This window comes from Oncorhynchus gorbuscha, linkage group LG13 (genome assembly GCF_021184085.1).
Source record: "Oncorhynchus gorbuscha isolate QuinsamMale2020 ecotype Even-year linkage group LG13, OgorEven_v1.0, whole genome shotgun sequence".
In the NCBI taxonomy this organism is placed as follows: domain Eukaryota; kingdom Metazoa; phylum Chordata; class Actinopteri; order Salmoniformes; family Salmonidae; genus Oncorhynchus; species Oncorhynchus gorbuscha.
This window is the reverse complement of record NC_060185.1, coordinates 73,894,505-73,910,109: the sequence shown is the minus strand read 5'-3', so window position 1 is coordinate 73,910,109 and position 15,605 is coordinate 73,894,505. Positions and strand designations below refer to the sequence as shown.

General features: G+C 42.1%; 1 protein-coding gene across 1 annotated transcript in view; it reads right to left on the bottom strand.

Annotated features, from left to right (window-relative positions):
• Nucleotides 1–8,938: 8,938 nt before the first annotated feature.
• The window catches only part of elovl6 (ELOVL fatty acid elongase 6), a 31,220-nt gene continuing 24,553 nt past the window's right edge, over nucleotides 8,939–15,605 (bottom strand). Inside the window, exon 4 of the mRNA XM_046295702.1 lies at nucleotides 8,939–10,599. Coding sequence (XP_046151658.1) covers nucleotides 10,136–10,599 — 464 coding nt within the window. The 3' untranslated portion in view covers nucleotides 8,939–10,135. The remainder of the gene's footprint in view (nucleotides 10,600–15,605) is intronic.

Below are 15,605 nucleotides of genomic sequence, written 5' to 3'. Positions count from 1 at the left end.
GAGGGAGAGAGAGGGAGGGAGAGAGAGGGAGAGAGAGAGAGTGAGATAAGGGAGAGACAGAGAGAGGGAGGGTGAGAGAGAGAGAGAGAGAGAGAGAGAGAGAGAGAGAGAGAGAGAGAGAGAGAGAGAGAGAGAGAGAGAGAGAGAGAGAGAGAGAGAGAGAGAGAGAGAGAGAGACAGAGAGAGGGAGGGAGGGAGAGACAGAGAGCGAGGGAGAGACGGAGGAAGCGGGAGAGAGACAGGGGCGGGGGAGAGAGGGAGAGAGAGACAGAGAGAGGGAAGGAGAGATGGAAGGAGGGAGAGATAGATAGAGAGAGCTACAAAGAGAATGGGAGAGGGAGAGGAGAGGGAGAGGAGAGAAAGAGGAGAGCGAGACCGGGAGAGTAAGAGAAAAAGCAAGAGAGCGAGAACGACAGAGAGAGAGAGAGAAAACAACAACACCTTACCTTCCCAGAAAAAAATATTACTGTATCTTATTCTTACCCCCTAATTTCCCAGTCATATGGTAGATAGAAGCAGTTGGCCCAAGATGGCCATCGTCTATTCACTCTGCTAGGTCCACAGATGAGAGTGGCTAAACATAGTATTAGCTGTCCACTCAAAGGCTTTACCCTGATCCTTCAGGTCACTTCTTTGTCCCCCTGGCGTCTAAACTGGGCACTTTAGGTCTGTTTTGCAAGCCTTTGGACAGATTTAGAAAGAATGGGGGATAATGTTTATTTAGTGTATTTTGGCATGAACACTTGTGCCCAAAAGCTGAGTGAGTGAGTTACTTGTTACTCCCTTGATTGAGTTGTCGAGAGGTTAGAGGTGGTAGAGGGAGTCCGATAGAGATGGAGGAGACGAGGGATTGGTGGTGTGAACTGTGTTTACCCATACCAAGGACTAAACCATGCAAGATGGTACGCTGGTAACCTATATCAGCCTTTCTGCAGCAGTATGTCTTCAAGTGGTGGTTCCATAGTGCAAAGAAGCATATATTCACAGAATATCAAGCAACTTGATCTATCCAAGAAAAGTAAACTGACTAAATATATGATAACATTTCCAACTATGTCTAAATGTACGTTTGCTATTTTTGAAAATATGTACATAAACACACAAATCCAACAGATGCAGAATCAGAGGAAAAGATTGATCATAAAATATGATAGGAGAGCTGTAACAGAGATTCAAATGTCAGTGAAGTATGCAGTGCTCCAGGCCATGAAGTAGATTGACGCCTAAATCTGAGTTGTATGTGTCTTTTGTCCAGGAGATGGCGATAGAGGACTGAATAAACCTTGACAATAGTTCTTGCTCTGAGTCAGCTCTATTCCACCACTAGGGACAATGCACTGCTGTCACACATTCACAATTACAGTTTTTGACAACTGCTTACACATGATTTCTGAAACTATGGCTCCTTTTCTCTGGACTCTACACACAAACCCCCACAGACACAACATGCAAAACGTCACACAATTCTTGCAAAACCAAACGCTTCATTCTAAACTATTTAAACTCTTCTCGAAATTGTGTTTTTGCGTCAAAACTCTACACACAAACCATCAAATGATGAGCTCTTATACACGCCAACTAGACACGGATGTGACAAATGTAAAACACGACTATCTTGTGTCTTTTGCATATTCAGTGCGCAGTGGAGTCCACGGCAGTTTGTCATAGCACTCACACGTACATGTATGTGCACAAATATATACAGTATGTATGCATATTCAGTATATATTTACACTATAAACAAAAATGGAAGGTGGGGTATGAAATGTATTTATTTCTGAAAACATTGTATTTTCATCCAGATTTCGGGATGAACAGTAACAGACAAAACACATACTGTACATGATAAACAAACAGGCTTGTTACTATAAAGAAAAAACAATTAGGGTGCATCCTGTCTCCTATTTGGGTCTGGCCACAGCACCTCATCAACGTCACAAGCGATGTTCTCTCTGGCTTAACAGCGGGGGAAGTGGCATCTGGAGGGGCGTATCCAGCCCTGGCATGCCCCCGCGTCTGTGTCACCACAGGCCTCCTCCGTCGCCTGGAGAAGGGGTATGCGTTGGTGGGGTTGGCGATCGTACACCTTCCAACGCCACATCGAAAAGATCTCTTCTATTGGGTTTAGAAATTGATAAGAGCGTCTGCTAAATGACTTAAATGTAAATGTAAATGATATGGTGGCAGGTTGAGCATCAACTTGCGGATGGTCAATGAACCAATTGCGGACCACAGCAGCCCGTGTCCCAGATGACAACAAACCTGGACTGCTCTGGCCCATTCCTCTGGTCATTGGGAATGAGGATATTATGCAGGGTGTCAAGGAAGGTGATAATGTGGGCAGTATTATAAGAACAAAGAGTGGCATGTTGATGAAGGACACCGTTCTGACTAATGGCTGCACACATTGTGACGTTACCACCACACTCTCCAGGGATATTGACGATGGTGTGGTGTCCTATGAGGTTTCTTCCCATGCGTCTTGTTTTGGCTAGGTTAAAGCCGACCTCGTCAACGTAGACCAAATCATGATGCTCTGCAGCAGCATCTAGATCCAGAACTCTCTGCAACAGGCAAGACAAAACATTATTGTATGACAGTATGAATAGACATAGAGCAGTCAATATGTAGCACAATTCACTGGAATACAGTACCAATGACAGGATAGTGATAGTATAGCTTACTTGTACGTATTAATAGCGCAGTTGTTTCAGTCTGTCAGAATTTCGCTCAAATGGTACTCTGTAGAGCTGCTTCACACGAATCTGATGGCGTTTCAGGAGACTGCCAATGCGGATAAACTCACCATATTTATGTTACTGAATGTTGTGTTGTCCTGATGATGTTGTGTTGCAGATGTTGTAAACGTGTGCTGTTGTTTGAAATGACCATATTCACTATTGTTGCTCCTGCTCTAATGTGAACAGCCGGTTTCTTCGTCTAGCAATTCTGCAAAAACATGGTGTGAATGGTTAGGGTACAAGATTTCTTTCTGTGTGAAATGAAATGTTACTGTGGTGCTATAAGGGCTACAGTGCTGTAAGTACAGCAGCATGGTATAGAGCAGTGGTTCCCAAACTGTTTATAGTCCCGTACCACTTCAAACATTCAACCTCCAGCTGCGTACCCCCTCTAGCACCAGGGTTAGCACACTCTCGAATGTTGTTTTTTGCCATTATTGTAAGCCTGCCACACACATACAATATATTTATTAAACATAAGAATGAGTGTGAGTTTTTGTCACAACCCGGTTCGTGGGAAGTGACAAAGAGCTCTTATAGGACCAGGGCACAAATAATAAATACTAATAATCAATAATTTTCATCTTTATTTCACCATCTTACATACAAAACCTTAATTGTTCATTGAAAATTGTGAATAACTCACCACAGGTTAATGAGAAGGGTGTGCTTGAAAGCATGCACATAACTCTGCAATGTTGGGTTGTATTGGAGAGAGTCTCAGTCTTAAATAATTTTCCACACAGTCTGTGCCTGTATTTAGTTTTAATGTTAGTGAAGGCTCAGAATCTACTCACATACTGTACGTGGTTGCAAAGGGCATCAGTGTCTTAACAGCGAAATTTGCCAAGGCAGGACACTCTGAGCGCAGCCCAATCCAGAAATCTGGCAGTGGCATCTGATTCAATTACATTTTCACAGAACTGCTTGTTGCAATTTCGATGAGTCTCTCTTGTTCAGATATCAGTAAGTGGACTGGAGGCAGGGCAGGAAAGGGATAACGAATCCAGTTTGAAAGTAACTGTGTAATTGCGCACCCAACTCACTCAGGTGCTTTGCTATATCACATTTGACATTGTCCGTAAGCTTGAAATGATTTGCACACAAAGAATCATACAATGATGGACAGACCTGTGTGTTGTCCTTGTTAATGCAGTCAGAGAAGAGTTCCAACTTCTTAATCATGGCCTCAAATTGTAACACACATTGAATTTAGTTGAGGATAGTCTCTGTAATCCTAGATTCAGATAATTCAGGGGAGAAAAAACATCACCCAGATAGGCCAGTCGTGAGAAACTCATCATCATGCAAGCGGTCAGACAAATGAAAATTATGGTCAGTAAAGAAAACTTTAAGCTCATCTCTCAATTTTAAAAAACGTGTCAATACTTTGCCCCTTGATAACCAGCACACTTCTGTATGTTGTAAAAGCGTTACAAGGTCGCTGCCCATATCATTGCAAAGTGCAGAAAATACACAAGGGTTCAGGGTCCTTACTTTAACAAAGTTAACCATGTTCACTGTAGTGTCCAAAATGTATTTCAAGCTGTCAGGCATTCCCTTGGCAGCAAGAGCCTCTCGGTGGATGCTGCAGTGTACCCAAGTGACATCGTGAGCAACTGCTTGCACACACATTACCACTCCACTATGTCTCCCTGTCATGGCTTTTGCGCCATCAGTACAGATAACAACATGAGCAGCTACATTTGGCTACATCCGGACTGTTAGTGGAATTCCCGCGAGAGAGTAACGGTTAATGTGATTGGTTGTTAATTATTTGACTAGGCTACCTGAATTTGACATTGTGTTGTTATTTTGCTGAACACTAGATGGTTTCATTTTATTTTTGACAGTTAAACTAGGCTACTCAGTCAAGAAAAAAAACTCACCCAAGTGTATAGCCCCGTTGGAAAATATAAATGGACTGTATGAAAATGTGAGGGGAAAAAATATAGAGAAACATCTTTTTAAAAAACAAAACAAAACATGTTTATTTATTTTTTTAAATGTGAATCACATTTCATTTAGCGTACCCCCAAAAGAATTGCACGTACCCCTGTCATAATGAATATTGTTTTTATTATATTATGTGAACTAAACATAAAAATGTTAAATAAAAACATATTTCAAAACATATTTATGAATGGGGCAAACTGCAGTTGCTGCTTCAATGTTTGGACTTATATATTAAAGGGCGACTGCATTTATTATTATTTTTAAAGTGAATCACATTTTTATTTGGCGTACCCATGGCGGCATTGCGTGTACCCCTGGAGGTATGTTCAATCTTTTGATGTTAAAGTACTGCAAAGTCTCTCTCTCTTATATCACACATTTACAACAAATTTACAAAAAAATATGGCAAATTGAAATCACAACTGGTTTTCACAGATAGATGGGAGGGGTTGAGCGTAGCTTGAAGGATGGGACTAAAAACAAACAAAAGATAACTAATGTAAAATATACTGTAAAATGTATATAGTATGTATAAGATGGAAGTAGGAGCCTATGTGTTGTTGTCCATTAGTTTACTCAAATTAGGGGAGAGTGGTAGGATTATGGGAAAATAATAACGATACCAAAAATAATAATAATAACAAAAAAATAAGCTATTTTTGTTTATTTTTGAACAATTTAATTGAAATCAATCACAGTAAGATACTGAATTGTTAGCCAGAAATGATTTGATATTGAGATAAATATAAAAGAGCTGCATTGGAACTTTAAAGTATTTTTAAAGATATGATTAATGTTACTGTCCCCACTACAACAACAAACATACTTAAATACATTTTGTCCTTGAAACATTAGATTGAAATAGTGTAGAATTCCGTTAATTCCTATGGGGAATGCTCCAACTGGGGAGTACCAATTTGGCTGCCAGTGACTTTAAAGCCTCTCATTGGGCAATACATACCATGAGCAATCCAGGGTTATATAAACACTGAACAAAAATATAAACACTCCACGTAAATTGTTGGTCCCATGTTTCATAAGCTGAAATAAATAATGTAAAACATAAAGGAAAACGCTACACACTGCTGCTTATGCTCCCAGGTGATTTTATTTAAAACAAAGTTTTGACCCTTAGGGCTTCACCAGGCGTCCATATCCTAGGTGGGGGTGGAAGGTCCTGTATATAGGGGCAGTACTCAGTGAAATAAATAATAAATTATGCTATAAATGTTCCATACGCACAAAAAGCTTATTTCTCTCAAATATTGTGAACATATTTGTTTACATTCCTGGTAGTGAGCATTTCTCTTTTGCCAAAATAAACCATCTACTTGACAGGTATGGCATATAATTCGATTAAACATGATCATTATAAAGGTGTGCCTTGTGCTGGGGACAATAAAAGTTAGTTTTGTCACAACACAGTGTGCAGTTTTGTCACACAATGCCACAGATGTCTCAAGTTATGAGGGAATGTCCGATTGACATGCTGACTGCAGGAATGTCCACCAGAGCGGTTGCCAGAGAATTGAATGTTTGTTTCTCTACCATAAACCGCCTCCAACATCGTTTTAGAGAATTTGGCAGTACGTTCAACCGGCCTAACAACCGCAGACCACATGTAACCGCGCCAGCCCAGAACCTCCACATCCGGCTTCTTCACCTGTGGGCTCGTCTGAGACCAGCCACCCAGACGGCTGATGAAATTGAGGAATACATTTGTAATAAAGTCCTTTTGTGGGGAAAAGCGTATTCGTATTGGCTGGGCCTGGCTCCCCAGTAGGTGCGTATGTCTTCCAAGTGGGTGGGCCTATGCCCTCCTGGGCCCACCCATGACTGCGCCCCTGCCCAGTCATGTGAAATTCATAGATTAAGGCCTAATTTATTTATATCAATTGACTGATTTCCTTATATGAACTGTAACTCAGTAAAATCTTTGAAATTGTTGCATGTTGCATTCATATTTTTGTACAGTCTACATTATTGGTCTCTCCTCATGTTCACAGTAAGTATCGGTAATGTAATCCATTTCTAATGTATCTCGGGTGAAATGGTGAATTCATTCTAACTCAGTTCATAACTTTGTCAAGTCCCATTTCTTTCTCCTATGCCGGTCTTTTAGCCTAAATATTTTCCTTTAGATGTCCTATTTTTAATGGAATTGATAGTGCCAGTAGCACGGTAACATGCTCGACAAGTACTCATCTCCTGCATTTCATTTGATGAAATGTTGTCTTATATCCAGCCTTTATATCTTCCATAATTGTCCATAGTCCTACATATTTAAGTAATATGTTGATCCAGTTACTGCTATGTTGAAGATGCAACCCCCCCCCCAGAGCCTCATTGTGAATATTTAATGAGGGTAGTGTGAAAGGGCTCAAAATGGTTCATCGGTTTCATGATGTGTATGAGCTTGAATCACTTGACATTGTGGGGGTTGGGGAACTTGCATTGGTGCAATGTTTAACCACTTGTTAGACAAGCGTAAGTATACATTGAGCAGTCTGGCTGAACATACATTGACTTGATTGAATTGTTATGGCTTCATCTTCCTCACCTTACTTGAGCCTTCTCCCCAATCAAATGAGCCAATGTGGAGTAGTCTTATGCAGAGTAGGCCTATATATGAAAAGGCTGCACTGTATGATACTGTAGGAGTGCCAGAAATGCACACCTGTACACACAGCGACACACACACACACACACACACACACACACACACACACACACACACACACACACACACACACACACACACACACACACACACACACACACACACACACACACACACACACACACACACACACAATACCCTTATCTCAACATTGACCAACTCTCTAAAATGCAGTGTTTATGATAACACCAGCGATATGACGGAATAGAAAGGATATTGAGCTTATCTGACATGAATTTGCTTATCTTAATCTCTATGATGATAGCAGCCTAATTCCACATGTATGGTATGACTGCTTATCACCCACCTACAGCTACTGACCATAATTGCAGGTTGATTCACATGTGACTATAATTGAACCAATAGCAGGGTTGATACACATGTGACTATAATTGAACCAATAGCAGGGTTGATACATATGTGACTATAATTAAACCAATAGCAGGGTTCATACGTGTGATGGCCAAAGGTTCCAGTGTTATGGCACCTATACAGTACCTGATTGTTGCTTGTGACACCAGTGCAGACAGATATGCTTGTTGCCATCGAGTGTTTTCATTCTCTTCAGCTGTAATGAGCAATGAAATGTTCTCACTTAGGATATGTTTATTTTGTTATAGAATAATGCATGTTTCCAATTACTTCCATTGACATTTGTGAGAGATGCAGTTACTTCCGGATGTGATTAACAATGTTTCCTTAACCGTAGGTCATTTAGTTCCGTCTAAACTTTAAATAACCTCATTTGTTTTGTACCTGTGATGCATGTTTCAAGGTATGTTCTGTGTGCGAAGCTGTTTTCAGTATCCAACAAACACTAGAACCATAATCTATTATGATGTTGTGGCTTTGGATTCTCAGCCTAAACTAGCTGGTGGAATGTCTGCAATTTTTTGGTCAGACCATGCTCCAGGTATGCAACTTAACCAGTTTAGCTCTTGGTTAAAGGCCCAGTTTAGTCAAAAACATGATTTTCCTTTGTTCTATATATATTGCCACACAATGAGGTTGGAATAATACTGTGAAATTGAGAAAATTATGATAATGCAATTTGTTAATAGACTAATAAGAGAGTACCAAACCTCTCTGCCAATAACAGCTAGTTTTCAGACAGTCCTAGCAAAATTATTGTTTGAGAAATTGTGCTTTGCTAAGAAGCTATTTTAACTTAATTTGACCCTTTAAATTGAAAGCAATCACAGTAAGGTACTTAATTGTTATCCAGAAATGATGCGATATGAGGATAAAAACGGCTGCAATGGACCTTTAAGATGTTATGCAAAATAGATGAGGTGCAAAAGCTCTCTTTCTCACACTCTCATACACATGCAGCTCTCACACACATGTGCATGCACACACACACCTTCTCTGCATACTGTGAATAAACTCCAATGAAATTCAAGCTGCTCAGGGCTGGGGCATGATTTCCCCTTGATTTGTACTCTTCACTTTTACTGACATACCACTAAACCACAATGACTAATTGGTATGGAGTAAATGGTATATGTGATGCCAATGCCAAGACAGTCGTTGCTGAGATTAAAATAAGCAGACATGACACTGTAGGCATAATGACGCTCCTTGTTTGCACACTTGGTTCTTTAGCGACAATGATTTACATTGATACAGTGTGAATGCACAATAACATGACAGACACCATTAAAAGATACAGGTTACGTAAAGTTATAACATTGAATTTTGACAATTGCATGTTGTTGTTTTTTAACATAAATATGTTTTAAATTCAATACACTTCGATGTCCACTGGTCTTGAGGCATTTTTCCGTTACCGTTTCTTTCATTAAAGTCTTTGGAAATGTATAGCGTCTCGCTTTCAAATGTGGTCTGCGACTTTGTGAGGTCATTACTGGCAGGTGAACAGATCACTGTCAGACTCCGTTTCCCATCATGCCACACATTGAATCAGTGTGGTCACAAGATTCATTTTCTCCAATGGGCCTTCAGATGTTTGTATGTAACTAAGCAACCTTCCCCTTTGATGACCTTTGGCATTGTTTAAGCCCATATCTGACCTTTATCAAGATCTTTATCAAGATGATATGCATATAATATGAAACAATTGAGGGAAACCTAAAACCTGAGAAAATATTGTGTTGCAATGATGGGTACAGAAGTTACAGTGTCATTCACTCCATCAGCACACAAAAGTCACACAAAAGTCTACCTCTCACACACTCCCAGTGTCTAAAACGATTCAACAAAAAAACAGAAAAGCAAAGGACAATGAAGAAATGACAAAAAAACACCTAGATGGTTTCAATCGTACATTTAAGTCCCCGCATTCTTCATAAGTACCAATAGATTTCCTATTTATCAAGTAACACCTTTTCAAGTAGATGTACTTCCTTTATCAGGTAAAAAATTAACTGTCCCATTAATATGGAGAATCAAGTGGGAGCCAAAGAAACATCAGATAAAGGACACACTGACTGTTTATCGCCTTGGTAGGTACTGCTTCCTTCATCAGTGCAGCTCTCTTGAGATGGCACCTCCGTCAAAGTGAAGGATTTTACATCTGCGCGTTAGTAGTATGCTCAAGCACAAATAGACAGCAGTCCAACCTTTTGTTCCCTCGTGTTCTACCCCCCCTCCCCAACCTCCCTCTTTCATTCCTCCACCCATCCTTCAAATCATTCATCCATCCATTTGCCGATAATTCTCCCCATCTCCTCAGTCCTTGGTCCTCGCGGTTTCGTGTCCATCAGTCTCCCTTCTATCTTTCCCTCTCAAAACGCGTCTACTGGGCCTTCCTGGCGGCTGCGGCAGCGGCTTCTGCTCTAGCTGCGGCGGCCTTCTTGGTCTTGTCAATGTAGGCCTCGTGGAAGAACTGGCAGAAGAGCACAAAGTAGCTGAGGTACATGAGCGAGGACCACACAATGTTCTGCACGTGAGACGGGCACTCCTGACCCTGCTGCATCCACGAGTACACCAGGTAGTTCACCACGCAGCCCACCAGCATCTGGGTGATCTGCGTGAGTGTGATGAACATGGCGAATTTCCTTGAGACCTTGAAGCCGGCCGCCCTCAGGGCGTAGTAAGAGTACATGACGGAGTGGACGAGGTAGTTCATGGTCATGAACCAGCCGCCGCCAGCCACCATGTCCTTGTAAGAGTACCAGGAGTAGAGCAGAACAGTGATGTGATGGTACCAGTGGAGGAAGATGAGCTTCTGCTTCCGCAGCACGATGAACAGGGTGTCACCTGCATGGTGGATGTGGAGAGAGAGAGCAAGAGAGAGAGAGAGAATGTCAGTTACAAATGGAAAGGAACCAAAGCGCACACCTTTACATAGCAAGTCATCCATTTCAGGTAGCACTTAATGCTAGAAATAAGTGTTATTTAAGCATCATCTTCTAATACCCTCATGTTCTTGGTAAATCAATGTTCAAAGATCATGATGGCAACAGTTAGGAGCGATAAGACAAAGCAAGGACCCAAATAAATATTTTCAGTGCTCATGTTTAATCAATTTTAAATCACAGATGAATGCACTTTGGGTTCCCAGCATTGTTATGCTGTAGGTGTCAACATACAATAACAATATGTGTGAGCAGAGGAGTCTCCAGGGTGTATCTGTTTAAAAGCAGAGCAGTCTCCAGGGTGTATCTGTTTTAAAGCAGAGCGGTCTCCAGGGTGTATCTGTTTTATAGCAGAGCAGTCTCCAGGGTGTATCTGTTTAAAGGCAGAGCAGTCTCCAGGGTGTATCTGTTTTAAAGCAGAGCGGTCTCCAGGGTGTATCTGTTTTAAAGCAGAGCAGTCTCCAGGGTGTATCTGTTTTAAAGCAGAGCAGTATCCAGGGTGTATCTGTTTTAAAGCCGAGCAGTCTCCAGGGTGTACTGTTTTAAAGCCGAGCAGTCTCCAGGGTGTATCTGTTTTAAAGCAGAGCAGTCTCCAGGGTGTATCTGTTTTAAAGCAGAGCAGTCTCCAGGATGTATCTGTTTTAAAGCAGAGCAGTCTCCAGGGTGTATCTGTTTTAAAGCAGAGCAGTCTCCAGGGTGTATCTGTTTTATAGCAGAGCAGTCTCCAGGTTGTATCTGTTTTAAGGCAGAGCAGTCTCCAGGTTGTATCTGTTTTAAAGCAGAGCAGTCTCCAGGGTGTATCTGTTTTAAAGCAGAGTAGTCTCCAGGGTGTATCTGTTTTAAAGCAGAGCAGTCTCCAGGGTGTATCTGTTTTAAAGCAGAGCAGTCTCCAGGGTGTATCTGTTTTAAAGCAGAGCAGTCTCCAGTGTGTATCTGTTTTAAAGCAGAGCAGTCTCCAGTGTGTATCTGTTTTAAACAGAGCAGTCTCCAGTGTGTATCTGTTTAAAAGCAGAGCAGTCTCCAGGGTGTATCTGTTTTAAGGCAGAGCAGTCTCCAGGGTGTATCTGTTTTAAAGCAGAGCAGTCTCCAGTGTGTATCTGTTTTAAACAGAGCAGTCTCCAGTGTGTATCTGTTTTAAAGCAGAGCGATCTCCAGGGTGTATCTGTTTTAAACCAGAGCAGTCTCCAGGGTGTATCTGTTTAAAAGCAGAGCAGTCTCCAGGGTGTATCTGTTTTAAAGCAGAGCAGTCTCCAGGGTGTATCTGTTTAGAAGCAGAGCAGTCTCCAGGGTGTATCTGTTTTAAAGCAGAGCAGTCTCCAGGGTGTATCTGTTTAAAAGCAGAGCAGTCTCCAGGGTGTATCTGTTTTAAAGCAGAGCAGTCTCCAGGGTGTATCTGTTTTAAAGCAGAGCAGTCTCCAGGGTGTATCTGTTTAAAAGCAGAGCAGTCTCCAGGGTGTATCTGTTTTAAATCAGAGCAGTCTCCAGGGTGTATCTGTTTTAAAGCAGATCAGTCTCCAGGGTGTATCTGTTTAAAAGCAGAGCAGTCTCCAGGGTGTACTGTTTAAAAGCAGAGCAGTCTCCAGGGTGTACTGTTTTAAAGCAGAGCAGTCTCCAGGGTGTATCTGTTTTAAAGCTTAGCAGTCTCCAGGGTGTATCTGTTTTAAAGCAGAGCAGTCTCCAGGGTGTATCTGTTTAAAAGCAGAGCAGTCTCCACGGTGTATCTGTTTAAAAGCAGAGCAGTCTCCAGGTTGTATCTGTTTTAAAGCAGAGCAGTCTCCAGGGTGTATCTGTTTTAAAGCAGAGCAGTCTCCAGGGTGTATCTGTTTTAAAGCAGATCAGTCTCCAGGGTGTATCTGTTTTAAAGCAGATCAGTCTCCAGGGTGTATCTGTTTAAAAGCAGAGCAGTCTCCAGGGTGTACTGTTTTAAAGCAGAGAAATCTCCAGGGTGTATCTGTTTTAAAGCAGAGCAGTCTCCAGGGTGTATCTGTTTTAAAGCTTAGCAGTCTCCAGGGTGTATCTGTTTTAAAGCTTAGCAGTCTCCAGGGTGTATCTGTTTTAAAACAGAGCAGTCTCCAGGGTGTATCTGTTTAAAAGCAGAGCAGTCTCCAGGGTGTATCTGTTTTAAAGCAGAGCAGTCTCCAGGGTGTATCTGTTTTAAAGCTTAGCCGTCTCCAGTGTGTATCTGTTTTAAAGCAGATCAGTCTCCAGGGTGTATCTGTTTAACAGCAGAGCAGTCTCCAGGGTGTATCTGTTTAAAAGCAGAGCAGTCTCCAGGGTGTACTGTTTTAAAGCAGAGCAGTCTCCAGTGTGTATCTGTTTTAAAGCAGAGCAGTCTCCAGGATGTATCTGTTTTAAAGCAGAGCAGTCTCCAGGGTGTATCTGTTTTAAAGCAGAGCAGTCTCCAGGGTGTATCTGTTTTAAAGCAGAGCAGTCTCCAGGGTGTATATGTTTTAAAGCAGAGCAGTCTCCAGTGTGTATCTGTTTTAAAGCAGAGCAGTCTCCAGTGTGTATCTGTTTTAAACAGAGCAGTCTCCAGTGTGTATCTGTTTTAAAGCAGAGCAATCTCCAGGGTGTATCTGTTTTAAAGCAGAGCAATCTCCAGGGTGTATCTGTTTAAAAGCAGAGCAGTCTCCAGGGTGTATCTGTTTTAAAGCAGAGCAGTCTCCAGGGTGTATCTGTTTTAAAGCAGAGCAGTCTCCAGGGTGTATCTGTTTTAAAGCAGAGCAGTCTCCAGGGTGTATCTGTTTTAAAGCAGAGCAGTCTCCAGGGTGTATCTGTTTAAAAGCAGAGCAGTCTCCAGGGTGTATCTGTTTTAAAGCAGAGCAGTCTCCAGGGTGTATCTGTTTTAAAGCAGAGCAGTCTCCAGGGTGTACTGTTTTAAAGCAGAGCAGTCTACAGGGTGTATCTGTTTTAAAGCAGAGCAATCTCCAGGGTGTATCTGTTTTAATGCAGAGCAGTCTCCAGGGTGTATCTGTTTTAAAGCAGAGCAGTCTCCAGGGTGTATCTGTTTAAGGCAGAGCAGTCTCCAGGGTGTATCTGTTTTAAAGCAGAGCAGTCTCCAGGGTGTATCTGTTTTAAAGCAGAGCAGTCTCCAGGGTGTATCTGTTTTAAATCAGAGCAGTCTCCAGTGTGTATCTGTTTTAAAGCAGAGCAGTCTCCAGGGTGTATCTGTTTAAAGCAAAGCTACAGGGTGTATCTGTTTTAAAGCAGAGTCTCCAGGGTGTATCTGTTTTAACAGCAGAGCAGTCTCCAGGGTGTATCTGTTTTAAAGCAGAGCAGTCTCCAGGGTGTATCTGTTTTAAAGCAGAGCAGTCTCCAGGGTGTATCTGTTTTAATGCAGAGCAGTCTCCAGGGTGTATCTGTTTTTAAAAGCAGAGTATCAGTCTCCAGGGTGTATCTGTTTAAAAGCAGAGCAGTCTCCAGGGTGTATCTGTTTTAAAGCAGAGCAGTCTCCAGGGTGTATCTGTTTTAAAGCAGAGCAGTCTCCAGGGTGTATCTGTTTTAAAGCAGAGCAGTCTCCAGAGCAGTCTGTATCTGTTTTAAAGCAGAGCAGTCTCCAGGGTGTATCTGTTTAAAAGCAGAGCAGTCTCCAGGGTGTATCTGTTTTAAAGCAGAGCAGTCTCCAGGGTGTATCTGTTTTAAAGCAGAGCAGTCTCCAGGGTGTATCTGTTTTAAAGCAGAGCAGTCTCCAGGGTGTATCTGTTTTAAAGCAGAGCAGTCTCCAGGGTGTATCTGTTTTAAAGCAGAGCAGTCTCCAGGGTGTATCTGTTTTAAAGCAGAGCAGTCTCCAGGGTGTATCTGTTTTAAAGCAGAGCAGTCTCCAGGGTGTATCTGTTTTAATGCAGAGCAGTCTCCAGGGTGTATCTGTTTTAAAGCAGAGCAGTCTCCAGGGTGTATCTGTTTTAAAGCAGAGCAGTCTCCAGGGTGTATCTGTTTTAAAGCAGAGCAGTCTCCAGGGTGTATCTGTTTTAAAGCAGAGCAGTCTCCAGGGTGTATCTGTTTTAAAGCAGAGCAGTCTCCAGGGTGTATCTGTTTTAAAGCAGAGCAGTCTCCAGGGTGTATCTGTTTAAAAGCAGAGCAGTCTCCAGGGTGTATCTGTTTAACAGCAGAGCAGTCTCCAGGGTGTATCTGTTTTAAAGCAGAGCAGTCTCCAGGGTGTATCTGTTTTAAAGGGTGTATCTTCAGAGCAGTCTCCAGGGTGTATCTGTTTTAAAGCAGAGCAGTCTCCAGGGTGTATCTGTTTAAAAGCAGAGCAGTCTCCAGGGTGTATCTGTTTAAAAAGCAGAGCAGTCTCCAGGGTGTATCTGTTTTAAAGCAGAGCAGTCTCCAGGGGTATCTGTTTTATCTGTTTTAAAGCAGAGCAGTCTCCAGGGTGTATCTGTTTTAAAGCAGAGCAGTCTCCAGGGTGTATCTGTTTTAAAAGCAGAGCAGTCTCCAGGGTGTATCAGCAGTCTCTCAGGGTGTATCTGTTTTAAAGCAGAGCAGTCTCCAGGGTGTATCTGTTTAAAAGCAGAGCAGTCTCCAGGGTGTATCTGTTTTAAAGCAGAGCAGTCTCCACGGTGTATCTGTTTTAAAGCAGAGCAGTCTCCACGGTGTATCTGTTTTAAAGCAGAGCAGTCTCCAGGGTGTACTGTTTTAAAGCAGAGCAGTCTCCAGGGTGTACTGTTTTAAAGCAGAGCAGTCTCCAGGGTGTACTGTTTTAAAGCAGAGCAGTCTCCAGGGTGTATCTGTTTTAAAGCTTAGCAGTCTCCAGGCTGTATCTGTTTTAAAGCAGAGCAGTCTCCAGGGTGTATCTGTTTAAAAGCAGAGCAGTCTCCAGGGTGTATCTGTTTTGAAGCAGAGAAATCTCCAGGGTGTATCTGTTTTAAAGCAGAGCAGTCTCCAGGGTGTATCTGTTTTAAAGCTTAG